A 16143-nucleotide genomic window follows, 5' to 3' on the forward strand; every position below is an offset into this window, starting at 1 on the left:
TCTTTGTCTTTTTCCTGTTAATCTTTTATTACAGGGAGTCTCAGCCAAGAACCTGAAGGATAGAGGGAACATTTTAAAATTTATTTTTAAAGTTTTTTTTTTTTAATTTATTTACTTGACAGACAGAGAGAACAAGTAGACAGAGATGCCAAATGCCGGGCTCAATCCCAGGACTCTGGGATCATGATTTGAGTCAAAGGCAGAGGCTTTAACTCATTGAGCCACCCAGGTGCCCCTAAAGATTTTATTTTTAAGTAATCTCTATGCCTAACCTGGGGCTCGAACTCACAACCCTGAGATCAAGAGTCGCAGGCTCCACTGATGGAGTCAGCCAGGTGCCCAAGGAGGGTTATTTCTGAGAACTTAGAACCTTCAGATTTGGATCTCCCGGCTGGGTGAGGAACCTTAGTCTGCCTGTATCTTTCAGCCTCTCAACAAGCCACCCGGTGGCTCAGCTCCGGCCAGCACCCTCTGACCAGTTTCTCCGCCACCAGCCGAGTCCTCTTCCAAGACGTCTTAATCTCTGCCTTGGGTGGCAGTGGGATCGAGGGGGAGTGAGGGTCTTCTGAGTTCTTACTTCCTTTCTTGTTTACTCTTCTTCTGCCCTGGGGATCACAGCTCCATTCTGCATTTGCTATTACAAGACCGCATAGAGTCCTTTACTGCCTTTTACTAGTTAAAAATGCTTCTCCTTCTTCTTCCCCCGCCCCCCAATACTTCTTAATATTTAATAAGGAACAGGAAATATTTCCCCCATTCAAATACTGGTGAGGTTTCCGGTCTAGATCCTGAGTGCTAGATCATCATAATAAATACAAACAGTCACTCAACCTGTTTCCTTATATTCTACAACACTGCACATTCAACAGACATCACACTTCATCCTCCTTGTCTACAAATGCAATCCTTTAGCCTCCCCAATGCCAAGCAGCTCCTTTTAACTATACAACTTCATCTTTCTTTAAGCTTGAACATGTATGTTCTTTCTTTTCCATTTAAAAAAAAAAAATCTATTGGGACGCCTGGGTGGCTCAGTTGGTTGGACGACTGTTTTCGGCTCGGGTCATGATCCTGGAGTCCCGGGATCGAGTCCCGCATCGGACCCCTGGCTCCATGGGGAGTCTGCTTCTCTCTCTGACCTTCTCCTCGTTCATGCTCTCTCTCACTGTCTCTCTCTCAAGTAAATAAAATCTATTGTGGGCAGTAGGTTTAGGGAATGTTGGTAGCTATTATGAATATATAATGTTACATGTCAATTACATATCAATAAAGCTGGAAAAAATAAGTTAAAAGTGTAAGGAAACCACCCCAAATACATATATTTTCAAGATATGATTTAAAACTTGGGATGTTTTTAGTTATTCCTATATGGTATCCTAATATTATAACACTACAATATAATGCTTTAAAATCAAATCCAATAATGTGATAGATACCTCCTACAGAGTTAATTATATTAAGTGCTACTTATTGAGTGTTTAACTTGTCCCACGTGGATTGTTAAGATATATGCACTAACATAAGCATTTTCTCTTCAGATCATCCTCCCAATAATCTCATAAGAGAGAGACTGACTTTCTTGTTTCAAAGATACAGAACTCGAGGTTTGAAGAGAGGAAAGAACTCTTCTAAAATCATAAGCCCGAAGGGACAGATCCCAATTGTCCATCCCTAGGGAGAAAAGGCTCATGGCTCTAAGGTCCCTTGAGTCTTCAATTTTGTATAGCTGACTCAGAAAGATCTGGCTCATTCAGAACCTAAGTGAGACATGAAGGTTCATTCTTCAGTTTCCCGTCAAATTCCAAATGTCTCTGATTTTAAATGGCAACCTCCTTGCCTAGAATGAAACCCACATCTCAACAAATTAGCTAAGTGGCTCCTACACAGGCCTTATTTATAGTCCTGGCAATTCGATTTCTGAATAATGGCTTAGTTGTTATGCATAAAATACAGTCTTGGAAAGATGACAATTATGTTTTTTGAATAAACGAGATAGGAAATTAACATGTAAATTTAGCACAGAAAACAGACCCATGAATATTTATTAATAGAATGCAATGACACTTCTCACTGGATCCCAGAATAATCTATCCTAACAAATGCTTATTAACGAATTAGTCAGAGAAAATGGTATTAGGTGTGCTAAACTTTCGCTATGGTGTACTGTTCAATTTTAAATAAGGAAAACACTGCTTCCCTCTTTTCCTCTTCGAAGAAGGCACGTTTCTTTGTCACTCCCACTTCCTAGGTGATCTCACCAAGCCCTCCACCCCTACAACCTTCTTTGTGCTAATTACTCCCAAACTGATACAACCAGTCTGGACCTCTCTTCTGAACATCCGACTTGAAGGGGAGCAGAATATAGCACCCCAAAATATGCCTCTTTGGCACAAGGATTATTTTGAGCTATTATTTTGAGAACTGCAGACACAGGAGAGGTTCTGCAAACAAAGTAGAAGTTATTCCCTTGGAAGAGAAATTTACATTTACGAAGGACGGCCCCATTTGTAAGTGTCTCCTTCTCTAGACCAGGAAGAAAAGGATGAGTAAATCACAGGAGAATCTTATCAATAAAGAAGGCACCAATTAAAATCTGCGTGACAGCCATACTTCTGTTTACTGTGCTTTTCCTGGCAACTTTCCATAACTCACCACCCCCAATCGAATCCCCATCCTTTGTCTTTAGGTGGTGGTATTTAAAGGGGTGGCTTGGGCCATTTGGGGGGAGTTACTCTGTTTTTCTGGTTATCTCCCATATATACAAGAGGCATACAGGCTATTAAACTTCTGTTTTATTCTTCTCCTATTAATCTGTCTTTTATAAGGAGGTTGATCTCATCCAAGAACCTACAAGGTAAAGCAAAAGCTACTTCTACCCCCATCTCTTAATTGGTTTCCCTGCCCTTATCTTCCTTATAACTTATTATCAAAACAGCAGCCAGAGTAATCCTGTTGAAAGATTCAGTCTGTCAAATCATTTGTCTGCACCAATCCCCCCTCTCGGCTTCCCATCTTTGACAGTATGATTTATAATAAGAAATAAATATTTTAGTGTTCATCCACAGTTCCGGCCTCAAAGCTCCCAAGAATCTTAGAATTTCCTAAGTGACTTGAGCAAGGGGATCATCTCTTGTTATATTTGGTATTTTGTCCTCAGTTCCTGAAATAGTCTCAGTGTGGAAAAAGGTGACCTGTGGGTCTTTTGTAATTCATAACATACTCCTCTGAACCAGGGCTGAGTCCATGTTAAAAGGGGGCACTTTTGGAAAGACCCTAAGGATGGAGTCGGGTTGCCAGGGAAACCAACCACAATTCGAGGGTGGGACCAGTCAATCCCACTCCTACATCCCCCTCTGGAGGGGAAGGAGGTTAGACCCAATCACCAAAAGTCAATGATTTCATCAATTTGGCCTATGTAATGAAGCTTCCATAAAAAACCTCCAAACTACAAGTTTCATCGAGCTTCTTGGTGGGTGAAGCAGAACACATCCAGGACCCAGGAGGGTGGCACTCTCCATATTCCATGGGGACAGAAGCTTTTCTGCTCCAGACCCTTCAAGACTGTACCCTAAGAATCTCTTTATCTGGCCTTTCATTTGTATCCTTTAATAGTCTTTGTAACAAACTAGTCACCTGTAGGTAAATTAGTTTTCTGAGTTCTGAGTGGCTCTAGGAAATTAATTGAACCCACAGCAGGGGTTATGGAAACCTGTAATTTCAGACCCAATGGTCAGAAGCACAGGTAACAACCTTGATTTGCGATTGCCTTCTGGAGGCGGGGGCAGTCTTGTAGGACTGGGCCCTTCACCTGTGCTAAGTGACGCCGTCTCTAGGTAGCAGAGTGTCAGAATGGAGTTAAACTGTGGGACAGCCACTCAGTGACATTGCCTGGCATGGTCCCTTTACTTCTCACCTCTCCTCTGCTGTCCCCTTCTCCCTGGGCTCCAGCCACCCGGGGCTCCTTGCTGGGCCTGCAACACCAGGGCCCACCCCTTCCTGCTTCCTGTTCTTTGGCTGGAACACTTCGTTCCCTGATACATCAGAATGGTTCCTCCGTCAAGCCTGCAGGTCCTCACCCCAACATCATCTCTGAGAAGTTTTCCTGGGCCACAGTATCTAAAATTACAATCCATTTCCCTGCCCCGCACACCAGTGCCTCTGCTCCCTCCCCGCTGTTCCTTCCTTAGCACGTACCACTAACTTCTTTATTACATGCTTTGCTTGCTTATCATTAGTTTCCTGACTAGAATGTAAACTTGACAAAGGCGGGCCTTCAGAGGGTTTGTAGATCGCTGCTTGCCCAGTGCCAAACTCTGCCTGAAACCCAGGACTGCAGTCCCTACTCCAGCCTCTCCCATGCCTCCCAGACACCAGCACAGCCCCCTCTAGCACTGTGGGGGAAGAGAAATTAACATTGGCCTCAGTGGGTCCTTTGTTCAGGCACTGAGCACCTGGCATCCTAGTTCTGTCCACTGGGCGCAGCCGGTGTGTTTTGCTGCTGAGCTCCACACCAGGCAAAGCCCAGGAATCCAAGGCAGGAAGTCATTGCTATCAGTAAACAAGCAGAACAGGTTAGACACCGTGTCCCTGGTGTTATTATGGGCCGCTGCCAATAATGTGCTTTCCACAACCACCAATCCTAGGTCTACCCTGATCTATTTTCACAAATACACCCACCCCCTCCCGCTGAGCGGGCAGCACTGACTCCCTGGGTCAGTCCCCACCATGCGGCCAGTACCGCGCTGGTCCTTTCTTCTCACTCTGGGGCCTCAGGGTGCCGGGTTTGCCTCCAAGCCAGCCTACCTGGCACCATGGAGCCCTTGATTTAGGGAATTCTAAGTGCTTGCACAGTAGCTGATCTAGTGCTGGCCACTTACTGATTTTAACAGGTTTCTGGAAGGAAAAACACATTTTCCCAGATGCATCAGCTCTACATTATCCGAACAAACTGTGGGCAGAGGGGCGCAAAGGATGATGAGAGCAAGGAAAGGTAACGAAAGGCTCAAGGTGATGTTGGCTAACACCTAGAGGGCACTATGTGTACATACATACGGCGCTCTTGCAAACAGGGTACACGGATGCACTCATTTCAGATTCTCTGAACTACGAAGCAGCACCGTCCACCGCCCTCTCCGCGGTCTTCCCATGAAGTAACTGCGACACAAGTTTTCAAGGAACTCGCCCGACTCAGGGACCCTGGAGAGGGTCGCAGGATTTGAACCCAGGCACTGTGGCTTCAGAGTCCCTGCTCTCAGTTTATGTGAATACACTTGAGAAATCAAACCAGCCGGCCTGCGGGCCTGGAGCGCGGGAGGGAGTCGCGAGAAAGGGGTGCGGGGCGCGTGGTGCCGCGGGGGACGGGCCGACCCAGGAAGGAAGGGGAGGTGGCGCTGCGGGGGGGTGCGGCGGCTGTCTCGGGTCACCTGGGGCTGAACCGGAATTGTTCAATAGTCGACTCGAGGGTTTCGAGGATCATCCGGCACTCCCGGGTCTCGGGCGCGTCGTCCTCGCTCTCCATCGGAGCCCGGGGCTGGCGGCTCGGGCCGTGGGCCTCCCGCGCAGCTGCGGGCTCGCGGGAGTTTGGGAGTCCAGAACCCGGCGTGCGTTGCCATGGCGACCCCGGGGGGAGGGGCGGGCGGAGCGCGGGAAGCGGCGGCGGCGCGGCGGAGCGGACGCGGCCAGCTCCCACGGCCCGCGGGTCTCAGCGCTGCCGGACGGGGCGCGCTCTGTGCCGGACACCCACGGGCCAGGCCGCCGATGAAATGTCCCCAAGAAAGCTGGACTCGTCTAGACACCCCTGCGAGGTCCCTCCGCGCCCCAGGCTCTCCTCACCTTGTGTTCTCTGGGGCCTCTGCGCTCAGCCTCCCTCCAGGCCGGCGCGCTCGCTGGGTTCCTGAGCGTCTCCCTTTGCACGCGAGCACCCCTCCCTGCGCGGGGACCCTCGTCTTCCCGGCCTTGCGCCCCTCGCTGGAGGGCAGCCTCGGGGAGGAGGAGGAACAGCGCCCCCTGGTAATAACCTTCCATGTTTAGGACATAATGAGCCTTGGCCCCAGAGCAATGCCAGACTAAGAAGGAAGCGGGCGCCCTGGTGAATTGCCTACACCTGCCGCTCGACCCCAGACGCAGGCGCTTCATGGACCCCCCCCCCAAAAAAAATATCTTTGCAGAGATTAAACGGCCTACATCTCTATTTAATATTGAAGGTCAGAACTCAGGCGTTAAGTTTGAAACTCTACAGGGTAGAGTGGAATTTATCTTTACAAAGTTTCTACAATAATAAACTGTGTAATAATGAAACGGTTGTTCAAATTATGTACCATGTATCTTTTCTAACATCATCGGTATGTCATTTGCTGGTTTTAGGGCTAAGTATACCCCATTTCTACTTCAATATATGACCTACAGGAAGACAGCAGTTTTTCTCTCTTATGTGAAAATGAACTTAGTTTGATGTTGGAAGCTCAGAATATAAAAAGAAAGTTACTGTAGCATTAACATAACTCTTATATTGAAAGACAAAATGAAGGCCCCAAACGGAAAAAATATATATATAACCTATACCAACATAATCTTCTGTAAAGTTCTGTTTTCCTTTGAGAAGATGAAGAGAGAAGAAAAAGTTACTTTTACTCCACATAGATTTTTGTTTTCAAAGCCTATCTTCTAAGTTTCTTGAGGGAAATTTTACCATATAATCAAAAAGTATTTTAAAAGTGGGGCGCCTGAGTGGCTCAGTGGGTTAGGCCGCTGCCTTCGGCTCGGGTCGTGATCTCAGGGTCCTGGGATCGAGTCCCACATCGGGCTCTCTGCTCAGCGGGGAGCCTGCTTCCTCCTCCTCTCTCTCTCTCTCTCTGCCTGCCTCTCTGCCTACTTGTGATCTCTCTCTGTCAAATAAATAAATAAAATATTTTTAAAAAAGTATTTTAAAAGAGAGAAATGTATGAATCTATAATAAGTTATCTTAAGTGATTTTTTTTACCACAATGCATATAAAAATTTTAAATAAAGAGATAAATTCCAAGGTAAAATTAAAAACCCAATTTGCTTAGGACCAGGCCAAGGTAGTAAAAAGTCAGTGATAAGCTGTTGACTGTTTCATTAATGCAGCTGGAAATGTATATTTTGAAACTGAGAAGGTCGGTCTCACCAACGACTTCATGAGTCATTGGTCAGCTCTGTGCTGCCTTTGTTGACTGATATAGACTGCATAGTTACACCATCCCACAAAAACATGAACTGAACAAATCCTCTTTGTTTGAAGCCTTGCTATAGCATATCGCAGAGTTTCAGATTTCAGTGTCTAGGAGAACAAGTTACGAGCATGACTGTTTTTGAAACTATTAACTACATAACACTTCCCTTGTTGTCAGTTACCTACACTTACCTCTGGGTGTTCTGTCTTATGAAATTGTTCATTTCAAATCATATTCTCGCCTATAACAACTGGGTTGAGCAGTGTCAAACCATCTGTCGTACTAAACCCAGGCTCTTTGTATCACATGATGAATTAATTGATAGTTTTTAGTGGAAAGCTCATGAGCTCTGGAGTAAACATTTAAAGAAAGAAAGAAAGACTCCCCTGAAATTTAGTTGCTTTAGAACATTGGGCAAGTTATTTAACATTTCAGAGCCTCTTTTTTTCTCACCAGTAAAAACTGGATAATGAACTTTTCTCAGGGTGCTTGGTAGCAATCTATAAAGGGGGAAAAGCACATAGCTCGTGTAGGACACAAGACAAATACTAACCAGGCCTTCAAGGAGTGTGTTCCTCCTTTCTAAACCACAACTAAGGAATACAACACTTAAAGTCTTCCATTTCTTGAAAGTTGAATGTCTCATAAGCTAAAATAATTTTTACTTTTTAAATTAACAGGATTTATGGCACAATTTAAAATATTCAACTGCCCCTTGAAACAAGTATAAATATAATGTATATTTATATTGAAAAGATCACCTACCAATTATTAAAAGTGATAACATCTCAGATTAAATAGCATGAGGATTTGATTAGGAGTCAAGTGCTGACTCTGAACATAGTAATTTATATATTCCAGATGGATATTATCAGTCCTGTAGTCTAATAAAAGCCAAGAGGTTTGAGGTTAGGTTTGTAATTTAAATTCTTTCTGGTGTCATCATATGTAAAGTGCTTATTTTTCTTTTATCACCAGCTGTAATCTATGATTATGTGGTGCAGGCTCTGTCAGGTAAACTTGTTTTATGTTCTGCTCCATCCATAACCAAAGTTCTTAAATAAAGGTTTGGGAAAGGAAATAGCAAGGTCTTTAGCCAGGACAATATTATGCGACTAAATCCTGTATGGAAAAACTCCTGAGACTAGAGCATTTTCATGTCTTAAATTTTGCTGCCATGACATAACATATCCACTCTCGTAAAAATCCATCAGTAAGTGTTTTCACGTGGCTAATGCTGAAAACCAAGATGGGAGGCACAGTGGGAGTCTGGGCAGGAGCAGTCTTGATGTGGAATTTGGATCTTGCTGCCAAATGTCCTTGAGCACTGCGGTAGAGGATATCTTCTATGTGGAACTAGTCTAGATGTTTAAAAGGGAGATGAGTAAAAAATGTGAAGAAAATAGTAGCGCTTTCTCATCTGCAGAAATGAGTCCACCTGTGAGAAGATTTGTGACCCTGCTGCTGAGGGAAATTCAGGAAATCTCTCTGTCTCGTCAACAGACTGGACAATCTGCATACTTGAACATAACCTAGCAAGTCTGCAAGGCATGCATTGCAATAGGCAGTGAGTGGTTCAGGAAAGGTAGAGGCCTGATGGAGAGTGAGGAAAGGGCAATTGCCATAGTTCATGCAATCCAAGATTTCACCCAAAGATGATAAAGATGTGGATCTTAGAATCGGTGACATAAATAATAAGAATTTATGAGACAAAGATCTCTACTGGGGGCTCCATTTCATCAGACCACAGAGGGATTTACTGTCACGAGGAGTAGAACATTCATCAGATTGCCGTAAATTACCTACATAGGACCATGTGGTGCTCTGTTCTTTTTTCCAGGGCCAAAGGATAATTCAGATTCTCGGGTACATGGATTCACCAAAAGGACTAAATGTAGACAGCGAACGTGTGGTTTTGGTTAGCGTGAGTATTCCCTATGTCCTGACCTAAGGGAACTGATAAGATACAGTATTTAGACTTTCCACAGGAGGACTCAACTCGTTTCCCCAAAACGAACCACCAGGTGAGGCTTTGCCTGGATGCTTAGCTTGGCTCTCCCACTAGTGCTCCTGGTATCGCAACACTAACACCCCTCATTGTCTTTACGCTCAAACTCTGAGAAATGTGGTAATTTCTAACATTCTAATTCTAATCTAACATTTCTAACATTCTAATTTAGCAATTTTAAGAACTCATGGGGATATAGGACATAGGCAAATACAGTAGTGTGAAATTTGGGTTTGTTATTGTTACGCCTGTTTATTTACCTAGAAATGTTTCAGTGGGCCCTCAGAGGGATGTGTGTGACGTGGGTTCTGCTATACCAAGGTCCTGATCAAAAGTGCACAGTCAAGGGGTTTAGTCAGTTAAGCATAGTGGCTTAGTCAGTTAAGCCTCTGCCTTCTGTCAGGTCATGATCTCAGGGGCCTGGGCTGGAGTCTCGCATTAGGCTCCCTGCTCAGTGGGGTGTCTGCTTCTCCCTCTCCCTGCTAATGCTCTCTCTCTCTCTCAAATAAATAAATGAAATCTTAAAAAAAAGAAAAAGGAGTGCACAGTCAAGGAATGGCACCCCCACTGTTGCTCAAGTCAGGAAGTCCTCACTTCAGAAGGGACTACTGCAAGCTTCTGTTAACTGTTCTAGATCAACGAGCCACCACTATGCTTGTTAATGTACTGAATATCAGCAGAGGGTTTTTACTGGGGAGTGGCGTGGCCTATTGACTAGTCAGTAGCTGTTAAAAATGGGCTCGAATTGGTGAATTTAAAGATCTCCGAGATACGTAGGCCAGCCAAAATAGTTCGGAATTCCTCCTACTTTCCAGGAACAGTCTTCAAGAGTCTTATGGAAGCTGGAACTTAAACCCTGAGGGATGGGGCTTTGAGCTTGATCCCCTGCCAGTCCTCTGTCCAGCCTTTGCTTTTTTTTTTAATTTTTTTTTAAAAGATTTTATTTATTTATTTATGTGACAGAGAGAAATCACAAGTAGATGGAGAGGCAGGCAGAGAGAGAGAGAGAGGGAAGCAGGCTCCCTGCTGAGCAGAGAGCCCAATGCGGGACTCGATCCCAGGACCCTGAGATCATGACCCGAGCCGAAGGCAGCGGCCTAACCCACTGAGCCACCCAGGCGCCCCAGCCTTTGCTTTTTGTAATGACCTGATGCTTACTAACAGGACATGGGATCTTGCTTCAAGGGAATCATTCATGCTGCTGGTAGTTCACCTGAAAGGACAGAAAGTTAGGTTTCTGGAGACCTCCACAAACAGGCTGCATAAAGTGTTTGGGGTCTTCTTGCACGGGAGGGATTTAAAAATAAATGTGGGAGACTGGCTTTCCGTATAAGCTGAGAGCAAGGTGTTGGGGACACAGCTAGTCATTACCTTCGTCAAACTTCCTTGAAAAATATAACATCAATGCAAAGAATTGCCTGTGACCAAACTAGGTCAGTTATCTAGAAAGCCAGAAGAAAGAATAAAAACTTCTTTAATGTAACTGATTTTGATATGTAAGATCTGTATCTGTTTAATTCAACCTTGTGTCCCCAGCCCAACCTAGGGCCACCCAGGTAGTAAATGTTCAATACGTATTTGTCAAATGAATCAGTGGTGGAGAAATTCTGAGTAAGTTTCTTCAAAGAGTAATTCCTAAAACATCGTGCAGCTCAGTGGTAGGTATTAGAGAATTAGGCATGAAAATACTGTTAGCTGCTATTTCTAGGGGGCGAGAAGAGATTAATTCAAGCTGCCAATCTTGATGGCTACAGGAAATCCTACATCTCATGGTAATAGGAGAAGATGTTTGGGCCAGAGAGACCTGCTAATCTGCTGTGTCATTCTTTATGAAGAAGGAAATTCCCATGATAAATGTATAAATGAAGAGAAGGGAAGGTTTGCAAGGTAATTTCCCTCAGGAAATTCTAGGTCTAGGTTCAAGCCACCAATGGAAAACATTGACCCAATAAGGAAAGATCGTTCTTGACTATATGGCTAATTTTATATGTCAACTTGACTGGACCACAGTGCCCAGACATATGGTTAAATATTATTCTAGGTGTTTCTGTGGTGGTGTTTTTTGGATGAGAGTAATATTGAAACTGGTAGATTTTGAAAAAAAACATATTATCCTCCATAGTATGGTTGGGCCTCATCCAATCAGTTGAAGGCCTGACTAGAATGAAGGACTGCCTTCTCTTGAGCAAAAGGGCTCCTGCAGCAGTTGCCCTTTGGACTTGAACTGTAGCATCAGCTCTTCCTTAGATCTCCAGCTTTCCTGCCTACCTTGAAGATTTTAGACTTGGCAACCTCCATAATCGTGTGAACTAATTCCCTGAAATAAATCTATCTGTATATTATATACGGTCATCTTACTTGTTCTGTTTCTCTGGAGAACTCTGACTAACACAGTGACCACTGAAAAATTCATAAATTAATCAAAGGATACCCTTATATTCTTTGCAGCTCTTTATATCAATAATAGTGAAAGTGATGGTTAGTTTTACAAGTCAATTGGACTGGGCTAAGGGATGCTCAGATAGCTGGTAAAGCATTATTTCTGGATATGTCTTTGCAGGTGTTTCTAGAAGAGATGAGCGTTTGAATCAGTAGACCGAGTAAAGAAAATCCCAGTTACCAATGTGAGTGGACGTCACCCAATCTGCTGAGGGCCTGTGTAGAACACAACGGTGGAGGAAGGGCTACTTTGCTTTCTGCTTGAGGTGGGACATATATCTTCTCCTGCCCTCAGACATTGATGTTTTTGGTTCCTTGGCCTTTGGACTTGGACAGAGACTTAGACCAAGGTCTCCTGGTTCTCAGACCTCCAGATGTGGACTGGAACCACACCACTGGTTTTTCTGGGCCTCCAGCCTGCAAACAATAGGTTGTAAGACTTCTTAGTCTCCATCATCACATGAACCAACCCCTCATAATAAATCTTTCTTATTGATTCTGTTTCTCTGGAGAACCCTGACGAATACAGCAAATATATTTATTTATAAGACTGAGAAAAATAATCATCACAAGTCCAATATTTACCGAATGCTTGCTATGTGTCAGGAAATTTTCCAAGCATTTAACACATCACTTTAATGAGCTGTAATTTAAAAAGGAGAAGATGGAGAAACCAGTAGGGTGATTTACTTGTCCAAGTTCACAGTTTGAAGGGGTGAAACTAGGATCTGAACACAGACAGTCTTGTTCCAGAACTTACGTGCTTAATTGTTACGCTATACTGCCTCATGGAACTGTCATGAGGAACAAATTATTTCCATTCTTCACACAATGTTCATTCTTGCAATAGCCTACGAGGTACCTCTCAAGCTGTCAAGCATATATTAGCCACTTAATTATGTATCTGAGTTGTTGGGGTTGCTGTAGAGAATCAAACACATTAACCCCCTGTATTACTGGAGACTGTTTATAAGAGAAATTCACCTTTGTGAGATATTCACGAGAACAGGAAATCAAGCAAAACGTATGTGTGTCTAAAGAGGCTACAAAGTTCATGCTTAAATCTTAATTGCTTGACTCCTAGGAAAGCTTCTTAACCTGTTACTTAGACCCTATATAATCTTATGTACAATTCCAACAGAGTTGGAAATCTGCTTTCTATCTCTTCAGCCAATAAAAGTGGGGAAACAGGCTACTAAAGATGATCACCACATTGACAGCTGACACAAGGGCACTGAACGTCTAAAAAATTCCACAGCAAAAATTCAGATAACATGAGAGGTTTAGGTCATTGTGAGGAGCAAAAAGACCTCCACTTGTCACTGACCCTGAGGATATCACTATAAAATAACTAAGGTTCACAATAATGCCCATGAATCACTGATTATGTTTAATGCCACTATGCTGAACACACTCTCTCTAAAAGGCAGGTGTGTGCATAAAGCAGTGTTTCAATTCTAAAAGTTATTCTAGGGGCACCTGGGAGGCTCAGTTGGTGAGGGTGCTGCCTTCGGCTCGGGTCATAATCCCAGGGTCCTGGCATCGAGCCCTGCATTGGGCTCCCTGCTCACCAGGGATCCTGCTTCTCTCTCTCCCTCTGCCTGCCGCTCTGCTTACTTGTGCTCTATTTCTCTGTCAAATAAATAAATAAAATCTTTAAGAAAAATAATAAAAGTCATTCTAGCTGAATTCATTCTCTGAGATGGTTGGATGTAAGTGAAATTTCATTTTATGCCTTAAACACAAGGTGACATTTCTTTGTAACTTGCATGAGATGCTGTGTGTTGTTGTAATGTCAGAGTTTTCAGAGCTGAAGGGACCTTAGAAATAGTAAAGTTCAGTCCAGTCACTCAAGGGCATTTAGGTAGTTAGACTATATATAGCTCCATCTAGGATTTCATTTCCTTTTGGCTTTTTTTTTTAATTAAAAATTTTTTTCACTCATACTATCGACTCCACAGAGTTGGCAGGGAATTCTGCTCCACACCACTACGTAGGGATCCAGTTGCTAGAAACTTCTTTTTATTGGGATGTCTAGGTGGCTCTGTTAGTTGCTCATCCAACACTTGGTTTCATCTCAGGTCATGATCTCAGGGTCCTGGGATCCAGGCCCACATCGGGCTCTGCACTCAGCAGGGAGTCTGCTTGAGGATTCTCTTTCTCTCTCTGCCCTTCCCCTGCTATCTCGCTCTCTTGCTCTCTCTAAAAACAAGACAAAACAAAACAAAAAACAACAATGAAGAGAAGAAAGGAGAAAGAATCAAGAGCTGACAATTAAACACACTGACCCCTTCCACCGGCTCCAATGATGAGAAAGAGCCACATAGCTCTACGGTCTGCAAAGAGGACTAGAAAAGCTATTCTTGCAAGCGCTCAGGAAGTGGAAGGAAACTGACATCAGTGAGCACTAGTAATATCTACCAGTATTCTTTCCATGATATCACCCTTTGTAAGCAATTTTGCAAGTTTCTAAGTAGTTTCAAAGTGATGGGGATAATATCACGGATGGGGACAATGGTAATGATAGCCGGTATCTGCACAGGTCATTAAGGTCTGGAGAACGCTTCTCTCATTTATATTATTAACTCAACCTTGTGTAATAACATTATCTTCCTTTCTCACATGAGAAAATCAGGCTCAAAGAAAGTCCAGTTGAATGGAACGATTTGCTTAGGAACATATACACGAGTCTTTAGGAGAGGAAATACTGCCAGTCCAGTCAGAGCGGAAGAAGACCTGTGAGAAAGGTGGGAGTTCAATGTTAATCTCATTCTGTGGTAGTGTTTTTGGAGGAGATTAGCACTGAAATTTGTAGATTTTGAATAAAACATATTATTCCCCATAATAGAGGTGGGCCTCATCCAATTAGTTGAAGGCCTGAATAGAACAAAAGACTGCCTTCTCTTGAGCAAAAGGGAGTTCTAATCAATTAGGATTTTAGGAGTATAGGTAGCTAAATGAGAACAACAGACCCAATCACACAACAAGTATTTAGTATTAAGTTTTAAGTATTAGTATTAAGTTAGTCATAGGACACAGGTGGTTAAAAAATAAATTAATAAATAAAAAGTCACAGGACAGAGGAAAGGTGTGATCTGGAAACGTATACATTATTGAAAAAGACAAAACTAATATGTGTAAAATGATACATGATCTTTTTTTTTTTCTAAAGATTTTATTTATTTGTCAGAGAGCGCATGCTTACAAGCAAGGAGAGTTGACAGGCAGACAGAAAAACCCAATGTGGGACTCGATCCCAGGGCCCTGGGATCATGACCTGAGCTGAAGGCAGATGCTTAACGAACTGAGCCACTCAGGTGTCCAATGATACAGGTTCTTGTACAATGGTCTATAACAAAGTACTACTTTGTACAGTGAAGACTCCAAAAACTATAGGAAATGTGAAGAAAAGTAAATTCTAACAAAGAAAAAAAAAGGAGGCATACTCAGTGCTCATTTCATGCAAAAGCTGGCGTAGATTCAGGACATAGAGCCTGAGTATAGTCTGGATAAGTGAACAGAAAAAGGGAGTCCATTATAGAAACAGCATGAACAAAGGCTAAAGATATATTGTGCTCCCAGGAAAGCGGCATGGTGTGGCATGCCAATGAGTGTTATTATTAGTTGTGTAGACACCAACCTATCCCACTGGATTATTACATCTTCAGAAAAGGACTTATTTTTCTTTATGTAAGTGGAATAAGCGTTGCATTGGGCATCTAAACAGTGCTGATAACTGCTTAATTTGTATGCTTTAACATTGTTGTTTAGAATCACAGAAAAGGGGATTCACATAGGTTCTAAACTTTTCTAAAAGCTGTTTTTGCTGATTTTAAAATGGAAGATTTTATTCCTAGTGGTTTTTTTTCCCCCCTCTGTTACTTTGAAAGTCTCAAACAATAATGGGAAGACTAATGCCAAGTTGGTTTGTACCACGTGCAAAATACTCAAGTAACAAACATGCTTCTTTGTTACTTTTTGTTATACCATTACCTGGGGAGAAAGTCTGAACTGTTGCCAAGATGCATTTCCTCATTCAGCTCGTTTCTTCTTGAATAATTCATTGGCAAAGTTCCTTTTACCTGCTAGAAGCCTAGAGTTTCTTATTGTGTCTTAATGAATTTTAATTAAACCCCTCCTTATCTTGATGTCAACACGGTCTTATTTGTTATTATTTTCCTCTTTTAACAATCTGTTCACACTCCAAAGCTTGAAAGAGTTTGTAGTTTTTGTTTCTTGTTTCCATTGTTTTCTAGACAGACTGCTTAGCTCAATTAACAAGCTAATGAGGCCAGTAGTGTCTAAGATCATGAGCTTGGCTTGTCTCACACTTCTCCCTTCCTTGGCCACAGACTGCTCCCTGACCCCCTGTGATATGGTGATTTATAAGAAATACAAATTTTAGACTTGCCCAGTTTCTGGCACAGAATTCTAAAAACCTTTGAAATTTCCCAAGAGAGAAGAGATAAAGGTGTCTCGTTATTCATAAGACATCCCTTTCAA

At 43.0% G+C, this 16143-nt stretch overlaps 1 protein-coding gene and 1 long non-coding RNA gene across 4 annotated transcripts in view; one reads left to right on the forward strand and one right to left on the reverse strand.

Annotated features, from left to right (window-relative positions):
• The window catches only part of LOC309870057 (uncharacterized protein C10orf67, mitochondrial), a 153369-nt gene extending 147212 nt beyond the window's left edge, over window positions 1-6157 (reverse strand). For 2 of the 3 annotated variants that reach the window (XM_082742132.1, XM_082742131.1), the window contains exon 1: window positions 5833-6157. In XM_082742132.1, the coding sequence (XP_082598258.1) occupies window positions 5833-6135 (303 nt within the window). In that variant the 5' untranslated portion in view covers window positions 6136-6157. Of the gene's footprint in view, window positions 1-5423; window positions 5650-5832 lie in introns of those variants that run through there. The other variant, XM_082742133.1, reaches the window with a different exon arrangement.
• On the forward strand, window positions 4592-12143 carry LOC309870074. The gene is made up of 3 exons (XR_014314474.1): window positions 4592-4990; window positions 9034-9217; window positions 11762-12143. It is a non-coding gene; the product is annotated as an uncharacterized lncRNA (long non-coding RNA).
• Window positions 12144-16143: the final 4000 nt, after the last annotated feature.

This window comes from Mustela nivalis (genome assembly GCF_964662115.1).
Source record: "Mustela nivalis genome assembly, chromosome: 7".
NCBI lineage: Eukaryota > Metazoa > Chordata > Mammalia > Carnivora > Mustelidae > Mustela > Mustela nivalis.